This window comes from Panthera uncia, chromosome B4, assembly GCF_023721935.1.
Source record: "Panthera uncia isolate 11264 chromosome B4, Puncia_PCG_1.0, whole genome shotgun sequence".
In the NCBI taxonomy this organism is placed as follows: Eukaryota; Metazoa; Chordata; class Mammalia; order Carnivora; family Felidae; genus Panthera; species Panthera uncia.
Window position 1 is genome coordinate 82,645,005 of NC_064809.1, and position 26,805 is coordinate 82,671,809.

General features: G+C 40.3%; 1 protein-coding gene across 2 annotated transcripts in view; it reads right to left on the reverse strand.

Annotated features, from left to right (window-relative positions):
* LRIG3 (leucine rich repeats and immunoglobulin like domains 3) overlaps positions 1 to 26,805 on the reverse strand; it is a 49,211-nt gene that overhangs the window by 15,868 nt on the left and 6,538 nt on the right. For both annotated transcript variants that reach the window (XM_049625874.1, XM_049625873.1), the window contains exons 4-8: positions 3,248 to 3,379; positions 2,317 to 2,460; positions 1,152 to 1,295; positions 707 to 850; positions 170 to 313 (exon numbers count right to left, since the gene is read on the reverse strand). In XM_049625874.1, the coding sequence (XP_049481831.1) occupies positions 170 to 313; positions 707 to 850; positions 1,152 to 1,295; positions 2,317 to 2,460; positions 3,248 to 3,379 (708 nt within the window). The remainder of the gene's footprint in view (positions 1 to 169; positions 314 to 706; positions 851 to 1,151; positions 1,296 to 2,316; positions 2,461 to 3,247; positions 3,380 to 26,805) is intronic.

Sequence of the window (26,805 nt, forward strand, 5' to 3'; positions counted from 1 at the left end):
ATATGGATGAAATGGACCTATTTTAATCAAACTGATCTGGGAAAGATTAAGACACAACTTCTGAGGCTGTAGATATTTCCTTCACAACAAAGGAAATCTGCTTGGAGAAAAGTGGGCACATTTAGGAACCAATTAGGTTCATGTACGGAGAGCAAAATGTGTAACTTACAAAGTCTTTAAACTGGAAAGCCCCCGGAAGGCACAATCAGCAATGTAGCTGACTTTGTTATTCCCAATGTGCAGTGTATTTAGTAAGCTTAGGCCCAGGAAGCTTGAATCATCCAACCTCGATAAGTGATTGAAAGTTAGGTCCCTGTAAAAACAAAAAACAAACAACAGCTTTTATTTTCCAATTCAACACAACGATTTCTTTTCTAAACAACAGGTGATATATGTAACCACAATAATTCTTATTTTGACACTCTGCCTTCTTAATAATACTCAGGTAAACATTATTTCTAATCCTAGTAATTAAAAAAATTCTCTTTATTTGAAAATAACCATCACTGATTTAGCCCATGTGCCCCAGAAGTCAAATAGCAGAGTTGGCTTCAACTTATCACAACAAAAATATGACTAGGTTGCTTGTGAAAAAAGCTGTCACCTTGGAAACTTTGTTATGAAAATTTCACAGATCAGTGGTAAGAAGCTCATGCTCTGGCATGATCCTTGCTCTCAAACCTGGGGAGAATAAAAGGCAACTCACAGCTCACTGAGTTTCTGGCAGAACTCCCAGGCATCAGGGCTGATCCTGTTGATGGCATTTTGGCTGAGATGAAGTTCCTGCAGCATCAGCAAGCCGTAAAGCCAGCCTTTGGTAATCTCTGTTAGGTTGTTATGGTCCAGCTGCCTACATTTACAATAAGAATCAAAAGCAGGATCAAAAGTTCATTATCTAGTCTTTTCAAAGGAGACATATGATTACAACCTATTACATATTCCTATTGTTACAAGATGTTTAGCTTTTGTGATATAAAGGCATCAGCCCAAAGTACCATGTGCTTCTAAATTTCAGTCACATTACCTGAAACAAAACTGGGTATTAAATGAGGAGACTGTAACATAGGATTTCAAATAAAGCTACTGCATGTTCACTGCGTGGCCCATGGTCGTACTACCTAAGCAGGAACTGTAGGATAAGCCATACTTACAAGATTTCCATGTTGCTCAGCCCCCAAAAAGCTCCATCCATAAGTTTTGTTACTCCATTTCTTTGCATTTTCAGAGACTTCAGAGCACCAAGCCCTTGGAATGTGAGCCCATCTACGTTTCTAATCTTGTTTCGGTTCAGTTCACTGCATTGGATATAACAGTTAAACAGTTAGCTTATATGACAAATTCTGTAGTAATAAAATGCAACATTACTATAATATAGTTAAACCAGCCGGTGTTAAATTACATGGAATGTTTTAAATTACTAAACATTTTCAGTGAGAAGAAGTTTGATTTATTAGCAGTGAGGGCATTTCCTTCTGAAACGTGTGATGTATTTTTAGAATGAAATACTGAAACTAGACTACACTTTAATTTCTAAATGGTCATCTACTCAGTATATTTGTCTGTAAATTATCCAGTAAATTATCCAGAGTGAGAATACCGAATATGATGTTAAAACATGAGGTCTATTTCGGGGGCAGGGCCGTCAAGCTTAGCCTGCTTACAAAAGTTGGTTGGTTACTCTCTTTGACGATTCTTTTTATGTTTAATGCTTTCTCTTTAAGGCAGTCCTTTTCAACCTTGGTTGCAACACTGGAATCACCCGGGGAGTTTTAAAAATTACCGAAGCCTGGATCTTACCCCCAGAGGTTCTAATATAATTGGTCTAGGGTGTGGCCTGGACATTGGGATTTTTAAAAGCTCCCCAGTGTCTATAATGTGCAGCCAAGGTTGAAAACCACTGTGTTGCAGGAGCCTGTTCACAGATCATTCCACTGCTATTAACGAGACAGTTCTCTGCAGCCACTTAAGCTATCAGAGCCTCCTGGAGTTGTCGGTATTATTCTCATAAACCACAGCTGTTGAGAGTCACCCACGATGTCTTCTGTGCCACAATGACGCCTTTGTGTGGAGATTGTTCAATGATTACACTGTGCATTCCTTCAGTAACAATCTAACCTGCCCTGTCAGGCAGGAGTCTGCACTAGGTGACTGTGAAGGCTCTTTCCAATTCAGAAATTCTACCACTCCAGCTCTCGATGGAAAGACAGCCACATCCTTGCTTCTAAACTCCTTTGGCCATGCTGTGGATTTTGGGCAACAGATGCCAAGGGTTAGGAGGAGCTGAGGAAACAATATCTAAGAGAACATTTTACTTACAGGTGTTGTAGTTGGGACAGTTTAAACATCTTGGGTGGGATAGCTGGGATTCGGTTCCTGTTCAGCTTCAACACCAGGAGCGTGTTGGCCAAGCTGTCAAAATACCCAGGTTCCATCGAAGTGACCCGGTTGCTGTTGATATACCTGTTAAAAGTTTGAAGATGAGCTGCTCTTTCCGGTTCTTTGGAAAGTTAAAGCACAAACATTCTCTGTTATAATGTCCAGAGAACCTAACTATCATCTGTAACAATGGACACTTTAAAAATTAAGTATTCAGGTCCTTGTGGACCAACGCTAAACTAGGGTTCACACGTACTGCTCAGGAAAGAGTGACTGGAATATCTGAAGGTTATACAAGTTTGTTAGAGATGCTTATCCAATTTTTATAAAATTCACTTATTAATGAAACAAGCAGTGGTTTAATTTTTTCAAAGGAGCACTTTTAACTCCACCTACTTTTTCTAACACTCAAAGGATGTCTAATTTTTTTTGTTTACATTTTTTTTTAAATGTTTATTTCTATGAGAGCGAGCGAGCATGGGGGCACACGAGTGGGGGAGGGGCAGAGAGAGCGGGAGACAGAATCCAAAGTAGACTCCAGGCTCCGAGCTGTCAGCACAGACCCTGCCGTGGGGCTCGAACTTACGAGCTGTGAGAGCATGACCTGAGCTGAAGTCAGACACCCAACCGACTGAGCCACCCAGGTGCCCGGATGTCTAATTTTTTGTAATCCAAAAGTACAGCAACAAAATAAAGATTGTGGTTATTTGGGCTTACAGCAAATTACACATCAATAAAAGTTAAATGGCTGATACACCAGCAATTTAAAAAAAAGGCAGATTTTATTATATCCTAAAGTTGATTTTTTGTTATTATTACAATGATATTTTCATCATAGGTGAATATTTTTGTTAAAGAAGAACTGACTTACAGGTATTTGAGTTGTAGGGGTGGAAGGGGAATTTTAAGCTCTGAAATATTATTGCTGCTCAGGTCCAAAGTTTCGAGGGATTGAAACTGTTTCAGATGTTCAGGTAATACTTCAACAATCTTGTTTCCAGCTCTGGAATTTAAGGATAACACAGATGACAAGGTTAATAGTACAACAATCTGAAAGGCCATCCCTAATTTGTTCTTCAGAATTATGGAAAATTGATTGCTCTAAACTGTACTTTTAAAAGTTAAACAGCAACTCTTAAGTCACTTCAATTTTGCCTTAAACAGTAAATCATAATATTAGAATGTATGAAAAACATTCCTATGTAAATCTGAATGTGTTTACCAGTTGTGGTTACCTAGGTGCTATGCACTTAAACTGATTTTTCTTTATGTTATTTTATTACCAGTCCTTCTTCCTTACCATTTTATTATATGTTATGTAAAATGACTAGCACCGAGTTGGCATTCTAGGTACCGGTGTGTTAGTTCCCTATTCTTTTTCTTGATTCCTAATCTATTTCTAATTCTTCTCCTGGAGAGTACCCACACTATAGGTACCAATAACCTTAAAATAATCATCAGATTGGGGTTATTTTTTAAAGCCACGCTAGAGAGCCCTCTTTTTCTTTAAGAGACAGCAAGTTTCAATGTATTGCTATACAAGTCTTCAAAAGCAGTGGATGTGCTCCAGGGCTTTGAATATTATAGAAGTATTACATAAAAAGCACACCAGTCTAAAGAATTCCTAGAGAACCAGATTAATAAAGTTTGACCTTAACAGCCTTAAACACCTGACCATGATGACCAATATGGTAGGTAGCCATATGAAGCACTTTAAATTAAATTTAAATGTTAAAACTCAGTTCCTTAGTCACAGTAGCCACATTTCAGGTCCTCGACAGCCACATGTGCTTGGTGGCTGTCAAATGGGTCAGTGCACATACAGAATATTTCATCACTGAAAGTTCCACTGGTGAGCCCTACACTAGATCACAAATGAAAAACAAAACAAAAAAAGAGGCCAAGTCAATCTCTTAAAAGGTCATTAACACAACAGCTTTCAAGGGGAAAGTCAGCATTAAATGACAATCTTGTTAGAGAACAGGAATCAAACTGATGTGCGAGCCATCTTATTTGTCATATTAGATCAGGAAGTGTGGACTTCTTAAACCATCATTTGGCGGGGGAAAACAACATGTCAAGGTAGGAAGCGTAGGAAGGCCAGGATGAAAACAGAGTCCACCTGCAAAAAAAGTCTCTTTACAATCCAAGGAACAGTGAAACAACCTGAAGGCTCTGGGCAGAACTCAGAAACAGGATGAAAACAGAGTCCACCTGTAAAAAAAAAAGTCTCTTTACAATCCAAGGAACAGGGAAACAATCTGAAGGCTCTGGGCAGAACTCTGTGAATGTCACATGCTGACGTTTTTATACACAGTCTACGGTTAAGCCTCATTTAATGAGAAAACTTAGGAAATACAGCTCATATGTGTATCTTTCTCCAATAACTTATTTCTATAGTGCTTTCAGTTTATTAAGCTCTTTTGCATTATTATAACTCACAGGCCTCTCACCATCTCAGAAGGTCCCTGAGTTAGGAGCACCTCGTATGTATTTTCACAAGATCCTACACTGTGTTCTGACATTGCACTTTTACACTGCTGATCTTCTCTGCCAAACTGTAGCGAAAGTAGGGATAGGTGTCTACCCCAGTCTTGGATTGTATATGAAATCTAATGATGTTGAGAACATCTCACATGTCAAGCCAAGGCTAAGCATTTTTCATATGTCGTGCCATTTAATCCTAATAGCATTTCTCTAGTGTAGATATTATAGATAATTGCAAAATTAAGAAACTAGAGCTTTTAACCTAACAAAGCCATACTGGTCCCAAAGCAAGGCTTATTTCATAAAACACAGTGTCAGATTTATTCTGGCAATTCAATTCTTACATGGAGATGCACGTCCAGAAAGGGCCACTACTTCCCACTCTTGCAGACACGTTTAACTTCTTGTTTCAAACTAATGTGGGAATCAACACCGGCTCACAGAGCCATCACCATGCCAACAGTAAGGATGCCCTGGAAACAGGGTCTCCCCAGTCTTGCTTGTACCCCAGGAAGATAACCCAGGGGTTTGCATGTATTTGCCATACACCAGAGCTTCTAGAAGACCGACTTCCTGAATAGGCGCCAATGTCGGGTGCTGATTTCCCTGCCAGAAAGGATAATAAGGGGAGAAAACAGGTTGGATGCTTTCTATTTAAACGACAAACTAGGGGCACCTGGGTGGCTCAGTCGGCTGGGAGTCCAACTTCGGCTCAGGTCATCTCACGGTTAGTGAGTTCGAGCCTGCACTGGGCTCTGTGCTGACAGCTCGGAGCCTGGAGCCAGCTTGGGATTCTGTGTCTCCCTCTCTCTCTGCCCCTCCCCCACTCACGTTCTGTCTCTCTCTTTCTCTCTCTCTCAAGAATAAACAGTAAGAAAATTTAAAAATAAATAAAAATAAAAATAAACAAACAAAACTTGTCAAAATATAAAACCCTCCATATGTTACTTTTAAGGGCTGCAGGGATTCATGTCTTGATCTAAGTCATCTGGGAATCTATGTTTTGAAATAATCCTATACAAGGTAACAGGCATAGGTGATGTGTATCTTAAGAACTGAATTTGTCTGAGATAATAGTAAGGTTAAAAAAAATAAAGGATTAACAGTCCTATTTACAAGTAACAAATATCAAGCCCCTTAGACTCCCATAAAGTCTTACAGACTTTGTTTAGAGTCAAGTCAGCCATGACCTCTGATTTTGACCATTTCCCACATCTGGATTTGCCAGTGTTTAAACTCCTTGATCTAGTTGTGAGGTATAGGGTAATGCAACAGAGACAATTAGTCAATTTCTAGGTCCCGGAGATGGATTTAGTCCAAGAGAAAAGCCACAGGGCCTTAGGGTCAGGGTGTGTGGGTTAAACAAAACCACACTTTAGGGGACAAAAATGTTCTCTTAAACACATAACCCAAATGTTTGCATTACCAGGATGTCCTCCCACAAACAGTAGAGTAACCCTGAAATGCCCCTCTGTCTCCACCCCCCTCCCTGTCCCTAGTCGCTACCTCCCATCAAACTCTGCATCTGGTTTTGGCCCCCAGGCTGTCTGACGCTGGTACAGCTACACTTAACGTTTAACAACACAAAGAAAACGCTCAGCTATAGATTTTTGCAATAAACGGAACAACCTGGTTTTTTTGTGGGAAGGAGAGGGAGGCCTACAGGTGTCTATCACGTTGGTCAAATAAGGCTACAGGTTAGATAACAGGCCATACAATCTTTGGTTTATATGTTCGTTTGTTTATTAAGTAATTATGAACAAGGTATTAAAACTGCCAATTACTTGAGTGACGAATAAAATTTTCCTTGCAGTTAAAGTATGCTCCAGCCAAAGCCAGCAATTTCCTGAACTGCACACTTCCTAAATTGCAGTGTGAAAGTGCTCAGTTACAGACGGAGTGCGCACAGTGCCCTCTTTGTCAGCCCTGCTTCCTCGCACAAAAATCCCTTACAACTGCCAGGATAATAGTCCCTGTATCACAGAATTTTAACTCTGTTCTCATGGAACTGAATTAAATCCAAATACCAGTTTCGTATTAGCTCTCAGACTAACTGACAAATAACCACCTGATATGTACCAGTTTAAACAAAACAAACTTGCTTTATATCATGCAAGAGTTTTTAAAAAAAGAGACAGCTCCATTAAAAACTAGATTGAAAAACCTTTCTAATCACCTAAAACCCTCAAAATAAACATAATTCTAATAGAGTTGGTCACAAATAGCCGCTTCTAAAAGACAAAGATTCAATTCAACTCCAGCTTTAATTTTTCTCCAAATACGGATAAATGCCAAAATTGATGAACACACTGAAAGCACTGCAGTTAATATTTTTGGCAGGATATGTGCAATGGTTTAACGAAAACAAAACAGTGTGAATGCCTTTTTCCACGACTTGATGTGGAAATGCCATCACTGCATTGTTCAAAACTGACAACACGTATGTCGTGTAAGTACTAGAAGGCATTTTAACCTTGTGCAAATCCACCTAAAAAGGACTGTGAACATTTTGGTCATCTGTGTCTGTTGACAGTACAAGGTGTTCCATGGTCAAATCACTGCTGAGGTCAAGTATAATTAGTCCCTTGTGGACACACACAGATCTGGGGGCTTGGGCTGTCGGAATGCAGATGGTTCCCTGAGGCTTCCAAGAAGCCACAGGAAAAACAGGAGTCCCAGGTATAGCCTTGGCTTCTCAGGACCAACCATGCTGGTTTCACTTTGTTGCTAGTTTCCCACTTCCGGCCCACTTTGCCCAATACCTTTAGAATGCCGAGGCAAATAAAGCTTACCATTTGCTTATGGGATATTTGCTCTGTGAGTGCTGAAGATCTAACAAGGAACAAGATGGATATGGTCCCTGACCTCACGGAGCTTACGTTCTGGTGGGGCAAAGACGCAGGCAGATGAAACCAGTCACCAGAGTGATAACTGCTGTGATAAGACTGCAGTGGGAGAAGAACGACCAGCTTTTTACTTTTTAGGAGTAAAAGGGGGGGCAATGGTCAGCAGAACTTCCCAGAGCAAGGAGACGGGGCTAGCACTCCAAGCAGAACCGAGTATGAGTAAGGCAGGGCTTCCCTTGGAAGAAATGAAAGAAAGAAAGCCTTGATGGCTGGAGTAGGGAGTTCCTGGGTCAAGACTGGGGAGAGATGAATCCAAGAGTGAGGTAGCTGGGAGAAGAGGAGTGCAGGTCAAGTGGGACCCTGTAAACCACTGTAGGCACTGGAACTTTGTCTCAATCAGCTGGGGGAGGAGGGCAGAGGACTTTGAATGTGGGGTGGCAATATCAGGTGTGCATTCTAGAAAGGCTGCTCTGGCAGTGGTGGGTAGAAACACTGGTGAGGGCAGGTAAGACCAGGTGCAGGAGCACCAGGGGGTGCAGAGGACCAATGGCGGTGTGTCGGGATAACAGTGACTTCTGCCTAGCAATCAACTTTGGGGATGAAGCACCATTCTTCATCTGGTTCCCCAGGACACAGGCTGTGCTTTTCTCCTCCCCTGACTCAGGTTTCCAGTTCTGCAGCCTCTGGACACTGGAACCCAATTCAGCACCACTCGCCACTACCACTCGTGTGTTGTGCTGCTGACATGGAAGGCCTTGTAAAGCATGGGACACAGACTAGGATTGCGTCTCGCTCAGGTCTGAGATGCTACTGAGCAGAACAGCCCTGTACTGGCATTTTAATGTCTGTAACCGCTTGGAAAATGGACAAATGTGTTATTCCCATCTATAAGAATGTCCCAATTTGTTCCGATACTCTCAACACCTGCACTGAATGTAAACCCAGACTAAATTATTAACAGTAAAATATAACTTTCGAGGCTAGTGACATGATCACTTGGTATGATGATTTACCTTCTGACTCACTACTATCTCCACAAAGTGTAAGAGTCTCAGGAAAATTTCATGGACTCTTAAGTGGATATAAATGGTATCTGTTTATTTCCAGAGTCTGAGAGTGGAATATTCCTTGTGAGGAACCAGAGTATCAGTTTTTTTTTCACACTGGAATTCCTGAACTAATTAAACTGTAGCGTCTTGATGAATAAGAAATATCTGTCAATAGTTTCAACTGTCTCCTACATACTGCAAAAGGTAACAGGCAGCTTAAAGTTTCTCAACTGTGATGTGTAAAGACGTGCAATCTTGGCTATTCAGAGAACGTTATATGCATGTGGCATTTACCTTTTAGAAAAGGTGTGAGCAGTAAAGTTTACTCTGAACCGTATATGTTGCAATGACCCCTTTTCTTAGAATGCATTACTCTAACCACATCACTTATGTCCAATTCAGTGACAGCAGCTAACAAATTGCCGAATCTGTGGTCTTTCTATACAACCACAGGACAAGCGTATTAACTGTATTGATGGGGACCAATACAGTGGGGGTTGGCCTGGCCCAAGGAAATACTGATTTCTATATATAATTTGCAAACAACCAGTTTAGCACCCATTTATGAAAGAATTACAAGTTGTTAAAGAAAACGTTACATTTTGCAAATACATTAAAGGTCACTTACACTTCCAATGATGACCTTCTCTCCCCAAGAAAATGCTTCCTTGAAAACTACCTTGGCTGAAATAACTAACACTCCATAATATTAGGCTTCTTTTAACAGAGAGTCTTGGCAAACAGAGAGCCTCTCCCAAGCAGATAAAAATAAACTGTCTCTGCTCATCTTTTTTTCTAAAAAGATAATTAAGAAGTTTCATTAAAAGAACACATGTTCAGACTGGTCTGCTGGTACTGTGGCATCAAAGAATAAAGCCAACTGAAGAAACTTTTGCAAGGAGAAAGATTCTTGATTAAGAACTAATGATACTAAGCAGCAAATGAACTACTGTAAGGAGCAAAGTGTTCTTTCAGCTAAAAGCCAGGTCAACATAAAGTATAATTGTCTTTTGGATCAAAACATGAATGAAGATGGCCATATTTTAATATAGAGGTTCTACAATAATCAGGGCCTTCTTCATGTGCCAATATAATACATGTTATTTGCCAATATAAATACATGTATTTATAATACATGTTAAAAATGAAAAAAAGAAATAGGGGTCAAAAACCCATTTTCACTACATATGAAACCACCTGTTTTGATCCCCAAGTGTGAATTCAACTTAATCTTTTTTATTTTGAGAGAGACAGAGACAGTGTGAGTGGGGGAGGGGCAGAGAGAGAGGGGGGGAGAGAGAATCCCAAGCAGGCTCCACACTGCAAGAACAGAGCCCGATGCAGGGCTGGAACTCAAAAACCGTGAGACCATGACCTGACCTGAAACCAAGAGACAGACGCTTAACCAATTGAGTGACCTGGGTGACCGATGTGTGAATTCCATTGAGTCCTTTATGTAAACAGAGATTTCAGGGTGAACCCGCTAATGTTAAATGTCAAAGATACTTACTGAACAATTATCTGAATCTCAAACAATTTAGTTACGTATAAAAAAATTTAATTTCTAAAATTTAACAATTTTCTCTACCTCTCTTGTGAGGCAGAGGCTTTCCATAAGAGAGTTTCATATGCCAGACCACTGTTAGAGTTCAGCTTTGAGTTTGAGTTTCCCCTTACCTTGGGACTTACTTGTGAGTAGAGAGGCTAACTCATCTTTGGTTCCCCAGAATTTAGGATTAAATGAATGGGTTTGAGACCTAGAGTGACCAGTGCTTCACCTAGAAATTCTAGATCAAGCTTCAGATTGGCTGGTAAGGATTTATCTCAACTATGGTTCAAGACACATAAGTACATCAGAAAATACTATGACCATTACAGCTACCAGCCAAAAAAAGTAAAACTGCCATTCCATATGCTAACCAACCTGTTAAAAGTAGGATCTCCTTGACACAGTAATTGAAATCACAGTTCCCTAGCAAGATTTTGATTCTCTTCCTGGCTCTCTTTTGATTTACTACACTTTGTGGACCTTGATTTTCTCACCTGTTAATCAAGAGGACATTGAATGGAACGATTTCATCCATGTCTAAGAGGCTGTGATTCTGGATTTGGATGATGAACTCTGCAGAAGATCAGATTTGCCACGAAGGCTTCACAGAACCATTATTAGAAAATGAAGCCTTACAGAATCCGGCCTCGCTCTGGAGGGATTTCACCTCCTTCCTCTGCGGGGGAGTCTCACTGCCTGGCTGCCCAGTCTTCATCCTTGGTTTACTTGTTCATTTTCCTGGGGCATATCCTCCACCAGCTTTACAAGAAACCATGCACAGAGGTGCTTCCCTCAGCCCCCATGTTTGGAGATGACTTAACAGGATTGATAGTTTAGGTGTACACAGAATTTAGAAGTCATTCTCCCTTGGGATTTTGAAGACATTGTTTTACTCTATATCCACAGCACTCATGCAAGTACTCAGAGGAGCTGGAGGCCATTCTGATTCTCTATCCCAGGGTTTCTCAAACTTTGGCAGGCATCAGAACTGGGGGGTGGGGGTGGGGGCATGGCTTCTCTTCCAGCAGGTCTAGGTGGGACCTGAGAATCTGCATTTCTACCAAGTTGATGCTGATGCTGCTGGCAGCACACTAGAAGAGCTACTGTCAACCCTTACAGGTGACCTGTTCTGTGTTTTCTCCCCTCCTCTCAGAGCTTCTTTACTCCTGGCATACTGAAACTGCACAGTAATGTCTCTAGCATAGGTCTTTTTTCAATTGCTGGCGCTCAGTAGGGCCTTTCAACCTAGAAATGTGTGTTTCTCAGTTCTGGGAAATGTTTTTGTATCTCTGATAATTTCATCCCTTCTATGTCCACAGATGTCTCTGTGGAATTCCGATTAGACAGGTTTTAGATTTCGGTCTGATATTCCTATTTTCTCATTTTTTCCTCTCCCATTTTCCATCCTTTGTCTTTTGGTTCTTCCTTTTGAGAGAGTTTTCAGCTTTCTTCCAATACTTCTATTGCCTTTTTAAAGTGTCTGTTATATTTTTAATTTCTAAGACTTCCTCCTTATTGTCCCAATATTCTTTATTGTCATGTACTAATTATTTACCATTCTTTACTTATTTTGTGGATGTAACACCTCTTTTCTTTCCACACATATTAGGTTGTTTTGAGATTCCCTTTTCCTTCCACTGTCTCTGGCTCTCTTTTTCCATTTATTCCAGTCAAACACTGATTTTATTATTAGAAACTTCTACAAAAGTCTGGCAACCACCGGGCTATCCATTTATATTTAACAAAAAAACACTCAAAAGCTTACTGAGGGTGGGGCACCCGAGTGGCTCAATCGGTTAAGCGAAGGACTCTTGATTTCAGTTCGGGTCATGATCTCATGATTTGTGAGATTAAGCCCCACACTGGGCTACGTGCTGACAGTGTGCACAGCCTGCTTCTGATCTTCTTTCTCCTTCCCTCTCTCTCTCTGCTTGCTCTCCCTCAAAACAAACAAACAAAAAACCAAACCAAAACAAAACAACAAAAACAACTTACTGCGGGCTGTGTGTGGAACAGACTTGTTGCCTGGTGAGTCCCAGCCACAGGTGGCAGGCAGAGTGGCGACCTATTTCATGATGGGATCTCTTACATGTCTTACTGCTCTGATCCTCCAACCTCCAGTCTGGTAAGTCTAAGCATGATTGCTAGCCTTTGGAAGGGCTAACAGGTACATAAGCTGAGGTGAGGCAGTGTCCTCCTCAGTGTTCAGATTAGATTTAATTGCCCTGATGCTGCCCTGAATCCCCACTTCTTCTCTGCCCAGTAGGTCTTGCCTCTTAAATTCTAGAGACTCACTGTTTCAACTCTCCAGAGGATAACTTCCGGTTCTGTCCATGTCAGTGGTATCACCGGGCTTTGAGTTTGGAGGAGGAAGCTGGAGGTCTCACTCCTTCTTATAAGAGTTTTAGCCTTTCCCCCATTTTCAGTCCTCCTCTGCACCCAAACCCTTATAGTCTTTGAATTTCTGAACTCAGAATGGTTCTGCAGAAAAGAAGTCTGCTGCTTTTGGACTCCACTCCATTTTCTCAAAGTCAGTTACAATTTGTCCATTTGCGTGCAAAATTTTTATGACATCTCTCATGTGGACGGTCTCCTTTCCTGTTTTATCTTTGTTCCTATCTGTGTGCATTTTCTTTTTAGACCTTTACTTCCCTTTTAAGGGAGTTTTAAGGTGCAGGGTGAAATGAATTCATTTAGTCCACCATGCTTGATAAGAGTCTTCAACAGAACTCTTAATGAAGAAAAATGGATTTTCTCTAAAAACCCCAAAATAAATCACAAAACCTTCCGTCAAAAAAGCTACTGTAATTTTTTGCTGGAAAAAAATCATCCAACTTAGATTTGTATATTTTAATGAAAAGTTAGCCTATATAAAGGATTTTCATTTAAGATGATGCTACAAAGCAGAAAACACATTATTTTGAACCTCAAATTAACAAACAGTTCTCATACAGAAAATTAATTCTGTACAAAAACATCAGGCTAAATTAATGTTATTTTATTTACTGATATGGTTCACAGACGAATGGACTAAGAACATCTCAGGCACCAAATATCTTGATTTAACCAAGTATTTAAACTGTCCTTGTGGGGCACGGCACCTGATTGGCTCCTTCGGCAGAGCATGTGACTCTTGATCTTGGGGTCATGAGTTTGAGCCCCATGTTCAGTCTAGAGTTTACTTAAATAATTTAAAAATAAACAAACTGTCCTTGTGAATAAGACACAGAAAATGTGGTGATGATGATCATACAGGCAATTGAGCTCACATCCCTTAACTTTTGTTCACAGACTGACATGAACCTTTAAAGGAAGCTGCTAGATACAAAATCAATGCACCTAAATCTGGTGGATTTCTATACACTAATAATGAAGGAGCAGAAAGAAAAATTCAGAGAACAATCCCATTTACAAATGCACCAAAAATAATAAAATAGTTAGGAATAAACTTAACCAAAGAGGTGAAAGAGCTATACTCTGAAAACAATAGAACACTGATGAAAGCAACTGGAGACAACTCAAAGAAATGTAAACACATTCCATGCTCATGGACTGGAAAAACAAATATTGTTAAAATATCTATACTACTGAAAGCAATCCATAGGTTTAATACAAACCATATCAAAACACCAACAGCATGTTTCATAGAACTAGAACAAACAATCCTAAAATTTGTATGGAACCCCAAACTGCCAAAGCAATCTTAAAAAAGAAAAACAAAACTGGGGGATCACAAGCCCAGAATTCAAAATATACTACAAAGCTGTAGTAATAAAAACAATATAGTACTGGCCGCAAAAAAACACACAAAGATCAAAGAAAAGAAAGCCCAGAAATAAAACCCCAATTATATGGTCAACTGATCTTTAACAAGTATATGCAATGGGGAAAAGACAGTCTCTTCAACAAATGGTGTTGGGAAAACTGGACAGCTACATGCAAAACAAGGAAACTGGACCACATTCTTACACCATACAAAAAATAAGTTCAAAATGTAATAAAGACCTAAATGTGACGTCTGAAACCATAAAAATTCTAGAAGAGAGCACAGGAAGTTATTTCTCTGACACTGCCTGTAACAACACCTTCTAGATATGCCTTCTGAGGCATGGGAAGAAGCAATAGCAAAAATAAACTTATTGGATCTACATCAAAGTAAAAACCTTCTACACAGGGAAGGAAACAATCAACAAAACTAAAAGACAACCTACCAAATGGGAGAAGATATTTGCGAATGACATATCTTATAAAGGGTTAGTATCTAAAATACATTAACAACTTCTACAGTTCAACGCCTAAAACCTAAATAATCCAATTAAAAATGGGCAGAAGGCATGAACAGACATTTCTTGAAGGAGACATCCAGATGGCCAGCACACATGAAAAGATGCCCAACATCACTCATTATCAGAGAAATGCAAATCAAAACCACCAGGGAGATATCACCTCACACCTGGCTAAAAGCAAAAACATGAGAAACGAAAAGAAAAGTGTTGGCGAGGATGTGGAGAAAAAGAAACCCTCTTATACTGTTGGTGGGAATGCAAACCGGTGCAGTTACTCTGGAAAACTGTATGGAAGTTCTTAAAAAGTTAAAAATAGAACTACCCTACGATCCAATAATTAATTGTGCTACTGAACGTTTACCCAAAGAATATGAAAACACCCCTATGTTTATTGCAGTAGTATTTACAATAGCCAAATTAAGGAAGCAGTTCAGGGTCCACTGATAGAGGAATGGATAAAAAGAGCTGACACACATATACACACAATGGAATATTACCCCACTATACATAAGAATGAAATACTGCCATTCGCAATGAATGACATGGATGGAGCTAGAGAGTGTAATGCTAAGCAATATAAGCCAATCAGAGAAAGAAAAATACCTCATGATTTCACTCATATGTAGTATTTAAGAAGTAAAACAAATAGGGGAAAAAAGAGAGACAAACCCAAAAACACTCTTTAGAGTACAAATTGATGGTCACCAGAGGGGAGATGGGTGGGGGGTTGGGTGAAATAGGTCATGGGAATTATGAGTACAGTTAACTTGATGAGAACTGCGGAATACATGGAACTGCTGAATCACTGTATTATACACCTGAAGCTAATATAACACTGTACTTAACTACAATGGAATCAAAATTAACAACGAAAAAGGGAAGCTGCCAGTGGCTGCAATTGGGTCTGTGGCCCTTGTGCTCTCAACATTCGTATGAGCATGGACAGAGGTAGGAATGATCAAATGTGAATGTCCTAGAATTAAACGTATACCTCATCTATTAGATGAATCATGATCCCACAACTCTCAATGTACTAAAATGATGGTCTAGAAGCAATTAGAGAAATTAAGTTGGGATAAGTGTTTTGAATTTTTAATTAATCATTTTTAAAAGGCCTATGTGAAAGAAATTCTCATGAAAATGACAATAAACCTGGGGAGCTTGGATGACCACAACTCAATATTAGCCAAAAATACAACACAGTCCTTAAAAAGTCAACACAATTTTAAGCTTCATTAATGTCCAGTAATCTGGTCAATGGGCATGATCCCACCGTATTTTGTGTTGGACTTACCTCAAATATCTTGTCTGGGCACATTTTACACCGTCACGGTTAATGACGTATGAATAGGGCAACTTTAAGAATCTAGACCTGTACTGTCCTGGACAACAGCCACCGGCCATGTGTAGCTATTTAATTTTAAATTAAATAAAATTAAAAATGGAACTTTTCAGTATACTAGCCACATTTCAAGTGTTCAATATGCATGTGTCTAGTAGCTACCACAGGGGACAGCACAGATTCAGAGCATTTCCATCAATGCAGAAAGGGCCACTGAATACCATTGGTCTAGACTCCATGTCATATAGGAAAGGATAATTGGAATTTGAGCCAGTAAAAGAGAAGGCTTTAAGAAAACCTTATGTTTTATGACCTGTAGGTATTATTATGCAGAAAATAGAACAAAGTTGTTTTTCCCACTACAGAGAACTAAGGCTATAGGTAAAGGTAGGGGAAGAGCTCAGCTTAACAAATAAAACATCCTAGTAACTACGACTATTCACAGGGAATGGCTTGTCACCAAGAAGTGAGGCTTTGTCCCTGGAAGTGCTCAAAGGGAGGCTGGATAACCTCTTTTTCCAGAGATCTCTCCATAGAGAGAAATGTGTCTTCCCATTCTAAGTTACTAGGATTGCACGCAGATAGTCAAAACCAAGAAAAAATGGGTTGTGACCAGTTATACAATCTACTGAACTGTTTTTAATTCCCCTCATCCTTTAGTGGACACTTAAATGGGGATGATGGTGAGGAACTGAAGACAGGAGGAGGAGAAAAAAAGAAGGATTTATACAATTGACTACTTTCCTGATTCTGCAAACATCTATTCATCTTTAAAGAGTACTGCCTCTATTCCTAGGCCAGTACCTTGTTCAGGATTACATGGCAATTAGTGACTAACTTCAAAAAGCGTCTTGTTTTTTTTTTTTTTCTAAAAAAAAAATGTTCGTTTTGATTCTATTCCAATGTTTGTTTTGGAATAAAAACATTTAAAATCGCTCATGCACAGTAAAACTGACCGTCCAAGAATACACACCATGTTTATCCTGTGTTGTAGGGTACCTGCAGCATGAACGTTACCTTAATATTTCATTTTGCCTTCAATCTCATTCTAGAGACTGGTCTATCTACTGGCTAAAGCTTCACAGGGAGGAAGGGAGACTCTCAGGCAGGTGATTTTACATTTATAATTGCCTCTCCTTTCATGTTTCGAATTTAGTACTTATGCAACTTTCAGCCAAGGGAAGAAGCAGTGGTACAGGTTAGAGCCCTGTTTCACTGTTTTGGTCTCTCTATACAACTAGAGCCTTGAGCCTCTCATCTGTGGAAGATGGCAGCGATACTAAAATGAGGATGAGAAGGAGGAAAAGCAACTAGGCCAGGAGAGAGACATGTTCACTCTTGCCACCCCATCATGAAAAGCAACTGGCTGTGACTTTATTGTCTTGTCTGTCTTGGCAGCACAAGCCTCATTCAGCACAGAAACGTCTCTGGCAGAAGTCGCACTTGATACTTCAAAGCAGCAATCGAAATGGCTAGCATGAAGTTGAAGGGAGATGAGAAAATGCTGCAGGTTCAGGTAAACATCGGTAACACAGGAGTTTTGGGGGCAAGCTATGCTGGAAGGACAAGTTCAAGGGAGCGGCGAGTCATTTCTATGGGCTCCGAGTACCACCACTGAAGAAAGATGTCCACTGGGTCACTATATCAAATCTGAGACTGTTGTTACCTTGGAAAAAGCAAGTGTTAATAGTGAAAACAGTTCTAAGTGTATATGGAGAGGCGTGAACAGAAAGGTTAACTGAACAGTGTCTTCTACCATTAACTGTATACGATATTAATTAGGGCTATCCATTTGGTCATTCATTCAACAACCATGCACTGTCTACCAGGGGCCAGGCACTCACGCTAGAGTTATAACTGGGATGAAAACACACACGCTCTCAGCTTTTATGAAGTTCCATTCTGGTGGGGAAAATGGACATTAAAAAAATCACACATACAGGGTGCCTGAGTGACTCAGTGGGTTGAGTGTCTGACTTCGGCTCAGGTCATGATCTCATGGTCTGTGAGTTCAAGCCCCGCGTCGAGCTCTGTGCTGACGCCTCAGAGCCCGGAGCCTGCTTTGGATTCTGTGTCTCCCTCTCTCTCTGCCCCTCCCCTGCTCATGCTCTGTCTCTGTCTCTCAAAAATAAATAAATGTAAAAAAAAAATCACAAATACACAACTGACAAATGTGACTGCAGGTATGACAGCATCATAGACACTGTAAATAAAGGTGATAGGAAAATGTGTCACGTGAAACCTAAGTCTGACTTAGCAAGAGTTAGGAAAAGGGTGAGTACTGTGGGCAGAGAGGAAAGTATCCAAAGGGAAGTGACGCAGAACAAGCTGGCACACTCCTAAAAGCAAGAGCTGAGTCTGGAGAGGGCTCAGCAGGAGAAGATTCAGATCGGGCAAGCGCCTTGTAGGTCTTGTGAAAGATTCTGCTCTTGACCTAAGAGGAGTGGGGAATTCCTGAAGGGTTTAAAGAGCCACGGCATGATCACAAATGTTTCATATCTAAATTGAGAATTCAAACACCTAGCAAACCTGTATTGTGGGGACTGGTTTATGATTAATTGTAAAGATAAACGTAGAGTGTAACAAACACATCTTTGTGTACAATAAACTCTCTTATGTGCAAATCACATATAAACATTTAAAAATCCAATAAAAGAATACAACTTATCATATTAAGATGCTTATGTGTTTATTTTGTAAGACTTCAGCTTTATGAGCTTATTTCCATTAAACACAATAACGTCTGGGTTATTTACACTGGTAAAGGCTATAGCCTTCAGATGCAATGTCCTTTAAATACAAAGACACTAGTCCATTCATCCACATCACTAGAGCAGACATTTAGGGATGAGTTCTTCAGTTAAGGTGGTCAAATTCTATGGGCTCATCTACACCCACAAACGGGTAAAGATGATATGGTTTATGTCCACTTAATCAGAACAAAGCTCCCAGATTCCCCAGAAACTTAAGATTCTAATTTTGGCTAAAGCTTCTCCCCATTTCCCTAATTAACATGACACATTGGTAACCTTCTTTCAGATGCTGACTTACATAGGTTTGGTTTAAAAACAAACTATTTGAGCTTTACCACAGTTACACAGTTGCTTAGTTACATCATCACTTGAAATTACATCAATCATCGTATGTGAAAACGTATGTAATGCTTGCCTTCCTTTTATGCAGCTTTATCTGAGTTATAAACTATTCAAATATCAACGCGCTTTAAAATCACAAATTGAGTTTGAGGAATTATTTAAATCAACTCTGTGCCATATAACCAAGCAATGGTCTCTTGAGTCACCATCTCCCAAGATGATTTTATTAGTCTGATTTTTGAAATGTAACAAAAAATGCATGCTTATGGATGAAATTCCCACTCAGTATGGTGTTGGCTTCTAGATCTGTGTGTGTATATATATATATATATGTATATATATATATTCTGATATATATGTATTCTGATATATGTATATACATATTGTGATATATATATTCTGATATGTATGTATGTATATTGGTACATATATTCTGATATGTATATATATATGTATATATATTCTGATATGTATATATATATTTTGATATGTATATACATATATACATATCAGAATACTGCAAATCTGATTTTTAATTTTTTTTATTTTTGAGAAAGAGAGAGAGAGCATACACAGGGGAAGGGCAGAAAGAGAAGGTGACACAATCCAAAGTAGACTCCAGACTCTGAGCTGTCAGCACAGAGGCCGATGTGGGACTCGAACTCACGGACCATGAGATCATGACCTGAGCTGAAGTCAATGCTTAACTGACTGAGCCACCCAGGCGCCCCTGCAGACCTGATTTCTAATCACTAGTTCAACTCCACCCTTTTCATCATACAGAAGTCAATATTTATATGATGCCCACCCTGTGGTCAATTTCCTTTTGTGGGAAAGAGAGATGTGGCCCTAACAGACAGCAAGGGCCAGAGCACAGGATAGTTCTAAGGATGGATGGATAGCAGGTATTTGGCAAATCGTAACTGTTAATGATCAACAGCACATTATTTATCTTCATGGCATTTGATTTTGAAAATTAACATGGTTTAGTGACTTGAAAAAAAGGAAAGAAGATTCTGCGCTTCAATGAAATGTAGTCACCTCATTCTCCTGATTAACAAAAACGTCATTTCCTCCTCCAGACCTGTAAAACACTTAGGTGCATCACTACCAACTTACCCATGTCTCCTTTCCTTCTGTGGACCTCACTCAACCTCACGTTCCACACACACTGAAACTACAGCTCTCTTCCGCACTGGGACAGCCCTAGGCATCTCTCCATCCAGGGCATCACCCTACTCGCAGCATGCCCTTATTGTCTGTCTTCCCCCGTTATTCCTTATTTAAAGTCCCTTGAGTGCAGAGGCCAAATCCCATTTTTCTTTGTTCCCTAGCACTGAGCACATAGGTGGTGTTGCTGGGCACCCCGAGCAGCTCAAAATCCACCTACAGACACACAAGCCCTCAGGGTAGAAATGCTGTTCAGTCATTACAACTGAGTTTTCACCAATTCTTTGAACTACTGGAAGAGAGCAAAAGTTTTCCACATAAACCACTCCAAATGCAAACATAAAGTTCTACCTCCCTCCCTCCCTCAACTATGTGGCCAGGATGTTTCTCAATCCTGCCTTCCCCCTGTGACCCTCTGGCTCCAGAATCCACTCTGGCCCTGCTGCAAGTGCTGCTGCTCGCACCTTTCAGAGCCGTCTCCTTCTGTTCACTCTGCCATTTGATCCTGCACCGGAACCACAGGAGATGGAGGGGCAGACATCTCACACCGTGTTTACAGATAAAGAAGAGGTGACGAAGTCGGCCTGAGGTCGGGCAAGTCACTGGTGTGAGACAAGACAACAACGTGTGCGCCCCGTTCCCAGTTCAGGTCTCTCCACTGTTGTACAACGGCCCCACGGTCTCTCTCCGGACTCAGATATTTAACGAGCACCTCCTGCGTGCCAGATTCTGGGCTGGGCTGCTGAGGGACTAACAGCTCAGTAGGACATGAATCCTACCCTGGAATGAGACATGTGACAAATGCCATTGGAGAATCTGAGGGAGTTTCAAAACTGAAGGGAAAAAGCCACCATTCTTCTCAGAATTCCATAATATCATGCAGGCCACACAAGTTGCCAGCATCCTCAGATGCCCAGGACTGTTCCTTGCAGCGGGTAAATCACATTAGACCTCAGGAAAGGACGTAACCCCTGTACTTCCCCACATCCCAGAGCATCCCCGGTACAGGAGGGCACGTGATGTGATGGGCCCCACGTCACACCACGTCAGGCTCTAATGTCAGCACACGAGGGGAAAACATCTATCAATAACACACCCTTGAAGATCCCTTTAAGACAACAGCGAAGTGTTCTTATGCAGGCATATTCTCCCTCCCTGAGTCCTATATGACCAGTTTTGCCTTAAGTGTTGGAACAGATCGATTACGTATTTTGTTATTGTTTCTTATTTTGAATTTTCAGTTCAGGACCTGATGAAGTAGTTCACATGCATGCTGGGCCCAAAACCTGAAGACCAAAGTCATCCCGGGTGGGCTGAGATATTCAAACTGAGAAAGGCAAATAATGAAGGGGGGCTTTTATTTCCCACACAGTCCCATCTCAAACACACTGCAGGGCGTGCACTCACTGGCTAGGGCGGGGAGCTGAATCCTTTCACTACTTAAATTACTTCTCTTGTTCTTTCTTTTACTTATTACTATTGCTGTTGTTATAATTTATTATTATTTACCAAACACGCAGAGTTGAAGACACATTAAGTAAAACATACATATGCTTGGTCTTCACTGTAAGTTTTTAGGCACTGGTATAGACTAAGTAACAGGAAATCCGCCTGAATAATGCTAAGTGCATGTGGCTTTCCATATATACTCCTTAATTTTTATACCTAATTAAGCACCGACTACATGCTATTCATCTGCCAAGTGCTGGGGAAACTAAGAGCAGGCCCACAGGCCCCAAAGTATACTACGGGAGAAAAGTATGAAAAAAATCATTTCATTACCATGTAGGAGTTGACATACAAGGCGGGAGGGCCTGGATAGATTAGGGGAGGCTTAAGGAGATGACCCTTCCCTCACCTTCAGGCCATGATTCAAGTGTCATCTTCTCAGCAGACCTCTCCCTTCATCCCCATTTAAAGTGTTTGGGGTGGCTTTGGGCTCCTGGGTGGCTCAGTTGGTTGAACATTCGATTTTGGCTCAGGTTCCCTGAGTTCTCATGTTCCCTGAGTTCAAGCCCCATGTCAGGCTCTATGCTGACAGCTCGGAGCCTGGAGCCTGCTTCAGATTCTCTCTCTCTGCCCCTCCCCCACTTGCACTCTCTCAAAAATAATAAACATTAAAGTAAAAAAATAAAATAAAATAAAACTGTAAACCCCCTCTTGCCACAAACCCCTATTACCTCAGCTCTTTTTTCTTCCTAGCCCTCACTACCTTCTGAGCACATTTTTTATTTTACTTTTTTGTCCTCTTCCGTGAGAAGGTCAGCTCTGTGAGGGCAGGAATTTTGTCTGTTTGGTCAAAACAGTAATCTCAACCTGAGACGGTACCCAGCACATAGCAGGATTTGGCAAATATTCAGTAGCCTTCCTTGAACATATTAAAGGGCATCCGCCAGGGCTCTTCTCTGTTCTTGCTTTCCCACGAGATAAATGCCAGAACAGCATTTATCAAGAAACTGAAGTAATCTTTAAACAAAAAAAATTGTTACTTAGTGTCCTCTTACTCCTCACTAGAAATGGAAACTTCACAGCAGTGACTTGTCTGTTTTGTTCACTGCTGTGTCCCCAGCACTTAAAACAGAGTCTGGCACTGTGTATTTATTCCACGAATTTCACTTGAGTGAATGATCATCATCATCATGATCACAGCTCATCATATTCACTGAGCACTCAGCATATGCCAGATGGTTCTGTCTGTATTCTCTTTTCAGATCCTCACAACCCTAGGAGGTGGGCACTGTTATGATTCTCATTTTGTAGATGAGGAAACATAGACAGAGACTTGCCCAAGATCTCAAACCTAGTAGATGGAAGAACCAGCAAATAATTCCAACTTAAGCTTTGCTTTAATCACTGTTCTGCTGCTGTGACACAGTACTGGCATCACTCTTGGGCTAGTTCCCCCATCATCTGTCCCCTCTACACCACCCTCCGGCCACCTTCAGGACATCCTCCACACTAAAGACAAAATGACACCTTCAGATAGCGAAACTCATCACCTCATTCTGCCTTAAATCTCTCCACTGGATGTCCATTGGTAGAGTACACATTTTGAGGTCCCACCAGCAATGTTTATAATAACCACCCTCGAAGGATGACATTATCATTTCTAGAAAAATTACAGGCTATAAAGAACATGATGGGCTTGGGAGAAATGCTCTACCCTTGAGATAAGAAATAACGAGAAAAGGCTTATTTGATTATAACTGGATTCCATCAGCGGTTCCAGAAATACTTACTGAATATCTAATCAGAACCAACTAGGTAGATGTGTTAAAATGGATATTCCTGGGCCCCACCCAATCCCATTAATTCAGAATCTCTAGGGAGAGGGTCAGGAAATCGACATTTTTTAACAAGTACTCTGGGTATTCCTTTGACATTCAGGGACCTAAGTCTTTTCAACTCTAACACATAGGCAAGTACTTACATGTTGAGCAATGCTATATAAAACCACCAGTGTCAAGGCCAAGATCTAACCAACTTTATTTAATGACCAGTGAGAACTCTTTTGTTCAATAATAATGTTATGTATCAATAATGTTATATAATTCAGCAAAAATGCTCTAACTCAAAACTGCCCGAACTCAAGCCAGAATTTTTACAGATGTCCAATGTTTGAGTGGCTCATGCTGCCTCACAGGAGGTCAGAACTACCATGTCTGGTGAAATTAACTTATTTATGCCAGGTCAACAGTTTTATTTTTTTAAGTTTGTTTATTTTGAAAGGGAGAGGGAGAGGAGAGAAGAGAAGGAGAAAGAGAGAGAGAGCGAGCGAGCATAAGCAGAGGAGGGGCAGAGAGAGAAAGAGGGAGAGAATCCCAAGCAGGCTTCGCGCTATCAGCACAAAGCTGACGTGGGACTCCATCTCATGAACTATGAGATCATGACCTGAGCTGAAACCAAGAGTTGGGCACTTAACTGAGCCACCAAGGTGCCTTATCAGGGCAACAGTTTTAATGTATGTTCATTCCAAACATTATTGCATTTCTTCCCTTAACGTATAGCATCCTGCCACGGCTACAAAACAGAAAAAAAGAAAAAAAAAATCACACAAACCATGTGCTGCCTCTAGCATGTCAAATGACTTCTGTGCTCTGGGTGGGATTCAAAGAAAAGCAAGTCTATTCAGGTCTTTTACATTCTGACAGACCCCTAAAAAGGTTAGAGATGAACTTTGTTAAGGGAAAGTTCAATGCTCATCCAACCACCATCCCAAAGACCCTGGTATTTTACCAGGCTTCCCTGACATTATCAGAAGTGGTCCCTAAACGAATTCATCTCTGGACCTGGGATGCCGTTTGCTCCTGGCTCCTGAAGACGAGAGAAGGTGAAGGTCTCACCAGGTGCTCTTCTCTGCCTCCAGCTAGGAAGGGTCCCCACTGCACAGAGCAGCAAAGATATGGAGAACCAACCTTAAATCTTTTTGTTCAAGACTCCCAACTGATTTTTCCTTTCCTTTAATATGTTTCCAAATGATTTAACTTGCACAAATGACCCCCCAAAACCTATTTTCCTCCACAAATGTTATGAAAAAACAAAAACCAAACACTTTGATCAAAAAGAAGTCAAACAGTCCTGAGACCTACTTTGATAGACATGGTGCTTAACTGTGGTGCCATGGCAAGCTTCTAATCTAAGCCATGGGATGTGGTTGAACAATCTCTTTTGAAATTTCAGAAATTTAAGTACTGACCTAATGTTCAAGTACTTCTATATAAAAGAAAATGCTCTGTCCTATACAACACAAGACAGAAATTAACAGTGCTTCAGAAACAATGACCGTGTACTGCAATATCGAAAGAGGACCACAGGAGAAAACAACACATTTGTAAAAGAAAACAGCCAGAGAAATACATTTTTCAACATATTTTATAGGCATGAAAACAATTTTTCACTACCTATATTGAATTAGCAGCCCCATCACATAAATAATCCTTTGCGGATGCTATGTAATCTAGGTAATAAATAGGATCTCTCATTACATAAAAATGAACAAAATAATCCCCGGTAAGACATGCTGCAACACATTAACGGGAAAGAAAGTGAGAGTCTTCAAGTTCAGTAAAAGATTATTCAGCGCTCACTAAAGTAAAACACAAATGAAAACAGGGAGGACGGTTCAAATTTCGAAGGCTTCTGTCTTTCCAGAGTTCTTTTTCAGTTTTCAAATTATAAAGGAAAGCTTGAAGTGTAATTAAAATCACCTAGGTTGTTTATTTCCAATAGAAGTTTCTAATTTCCTTACAAGTTCTTACGATTTCAACTCTATACCAAGTCAAAGAGAAGACTGTTTTCCCCACCCCACCCAGATTCTAAAACTCCACGGTGGACCCTCTCAACCATGAAGCACCCAATGACCCTCAACTCAAGACTCTCTTGAACATGCTGACAGAACCTGCCAATACACAGGACGAGAACAGCAGGGGGAAGAGGCATTCCCTGGGATTTAGAAAGGCCCCACTGGTCCAATGCGAATAGCTAAAGCTGTTTAAGATACCAAAACCAGTACTCCATTTGACACCAAATTCTTAAGCAATTATGAAAGACAAAGAAAACAGGTATTAATGCTAGCATAAAAATGTTTCTTAAATTCAGTGTTTATTTGTCAAATACCAACTCCTTTTTCTTTCATTCCTTTCTGTTTCTGATCTTTGGAAAAACCACATCAGTATCAAATGTCACTTAGTTCTTATTCAAACAGAGGAAAGCAGACACAGCGGCTGCACTCGTGACTTAGGTGACCTGGGCCCTCAGTAAAACCCAACCTCTATAAATCACCAGATGTAAGCAATTGGGTAGTGATCACTTTAATTAATTGAACAGCTTTCCTGAAATTTACTGTATAATTTCAACCCTCACAACACCTTTCCTAGAAGCAAGCAACAACGGTGGTTTTTTCTTAAGTTGTATTAGGAAGGAAAACATTTTAAGCTCAATGGCTTAAATATATTTTTAGATTATTCAAGATCATGGTGGCAAGCTACTTAAATTTTAGAAATTTAATGTTGCACATCCTACATGCTACCCTTAAGTGCCAAAAGTCAAAATTATGCCAGAACCTCTCCAAAGCATGAGTATAAACATGTTATTTGTCCTAAAAATACAGGAAATTTAGCACAATTTTAATTTTATTTGAAAACTCATCTTCGCAAAGTAACATGCAGTGGTGTTTATAACTTCAATCACGTACTTAATTTTAACTGTATAAAGCTGATATTTTGATTTATTGTCTCTGAACCTCGGTTTCTACTACAGGTACCACACTTAAAAGAGAATACTTCAGTGTCTTATTACCAACTCCCACTTCTCACAAAACAACTCCAATCACCCTCCACTAGGAACTATGTAATACCTAACCCACAGATCCCATGCAGACCACTGAGCAATAACCAGAATTAGTCCTAGTCTACAGGACATCATCCAACACCTGTCTCTATGAGGTGAAAGCAGCTCCTCTGAATCTTGGAGACCAGTTCAGCAATGAGAGCAACACATAAAGTGTGTTGTTACAATGGTATTTCAAATTTGGGAGAGAACGGCTGGAAAACAAGTCAACCAATTTAAAAAATGCTTCTACGTTATCTATAGAAACATTCGTATTT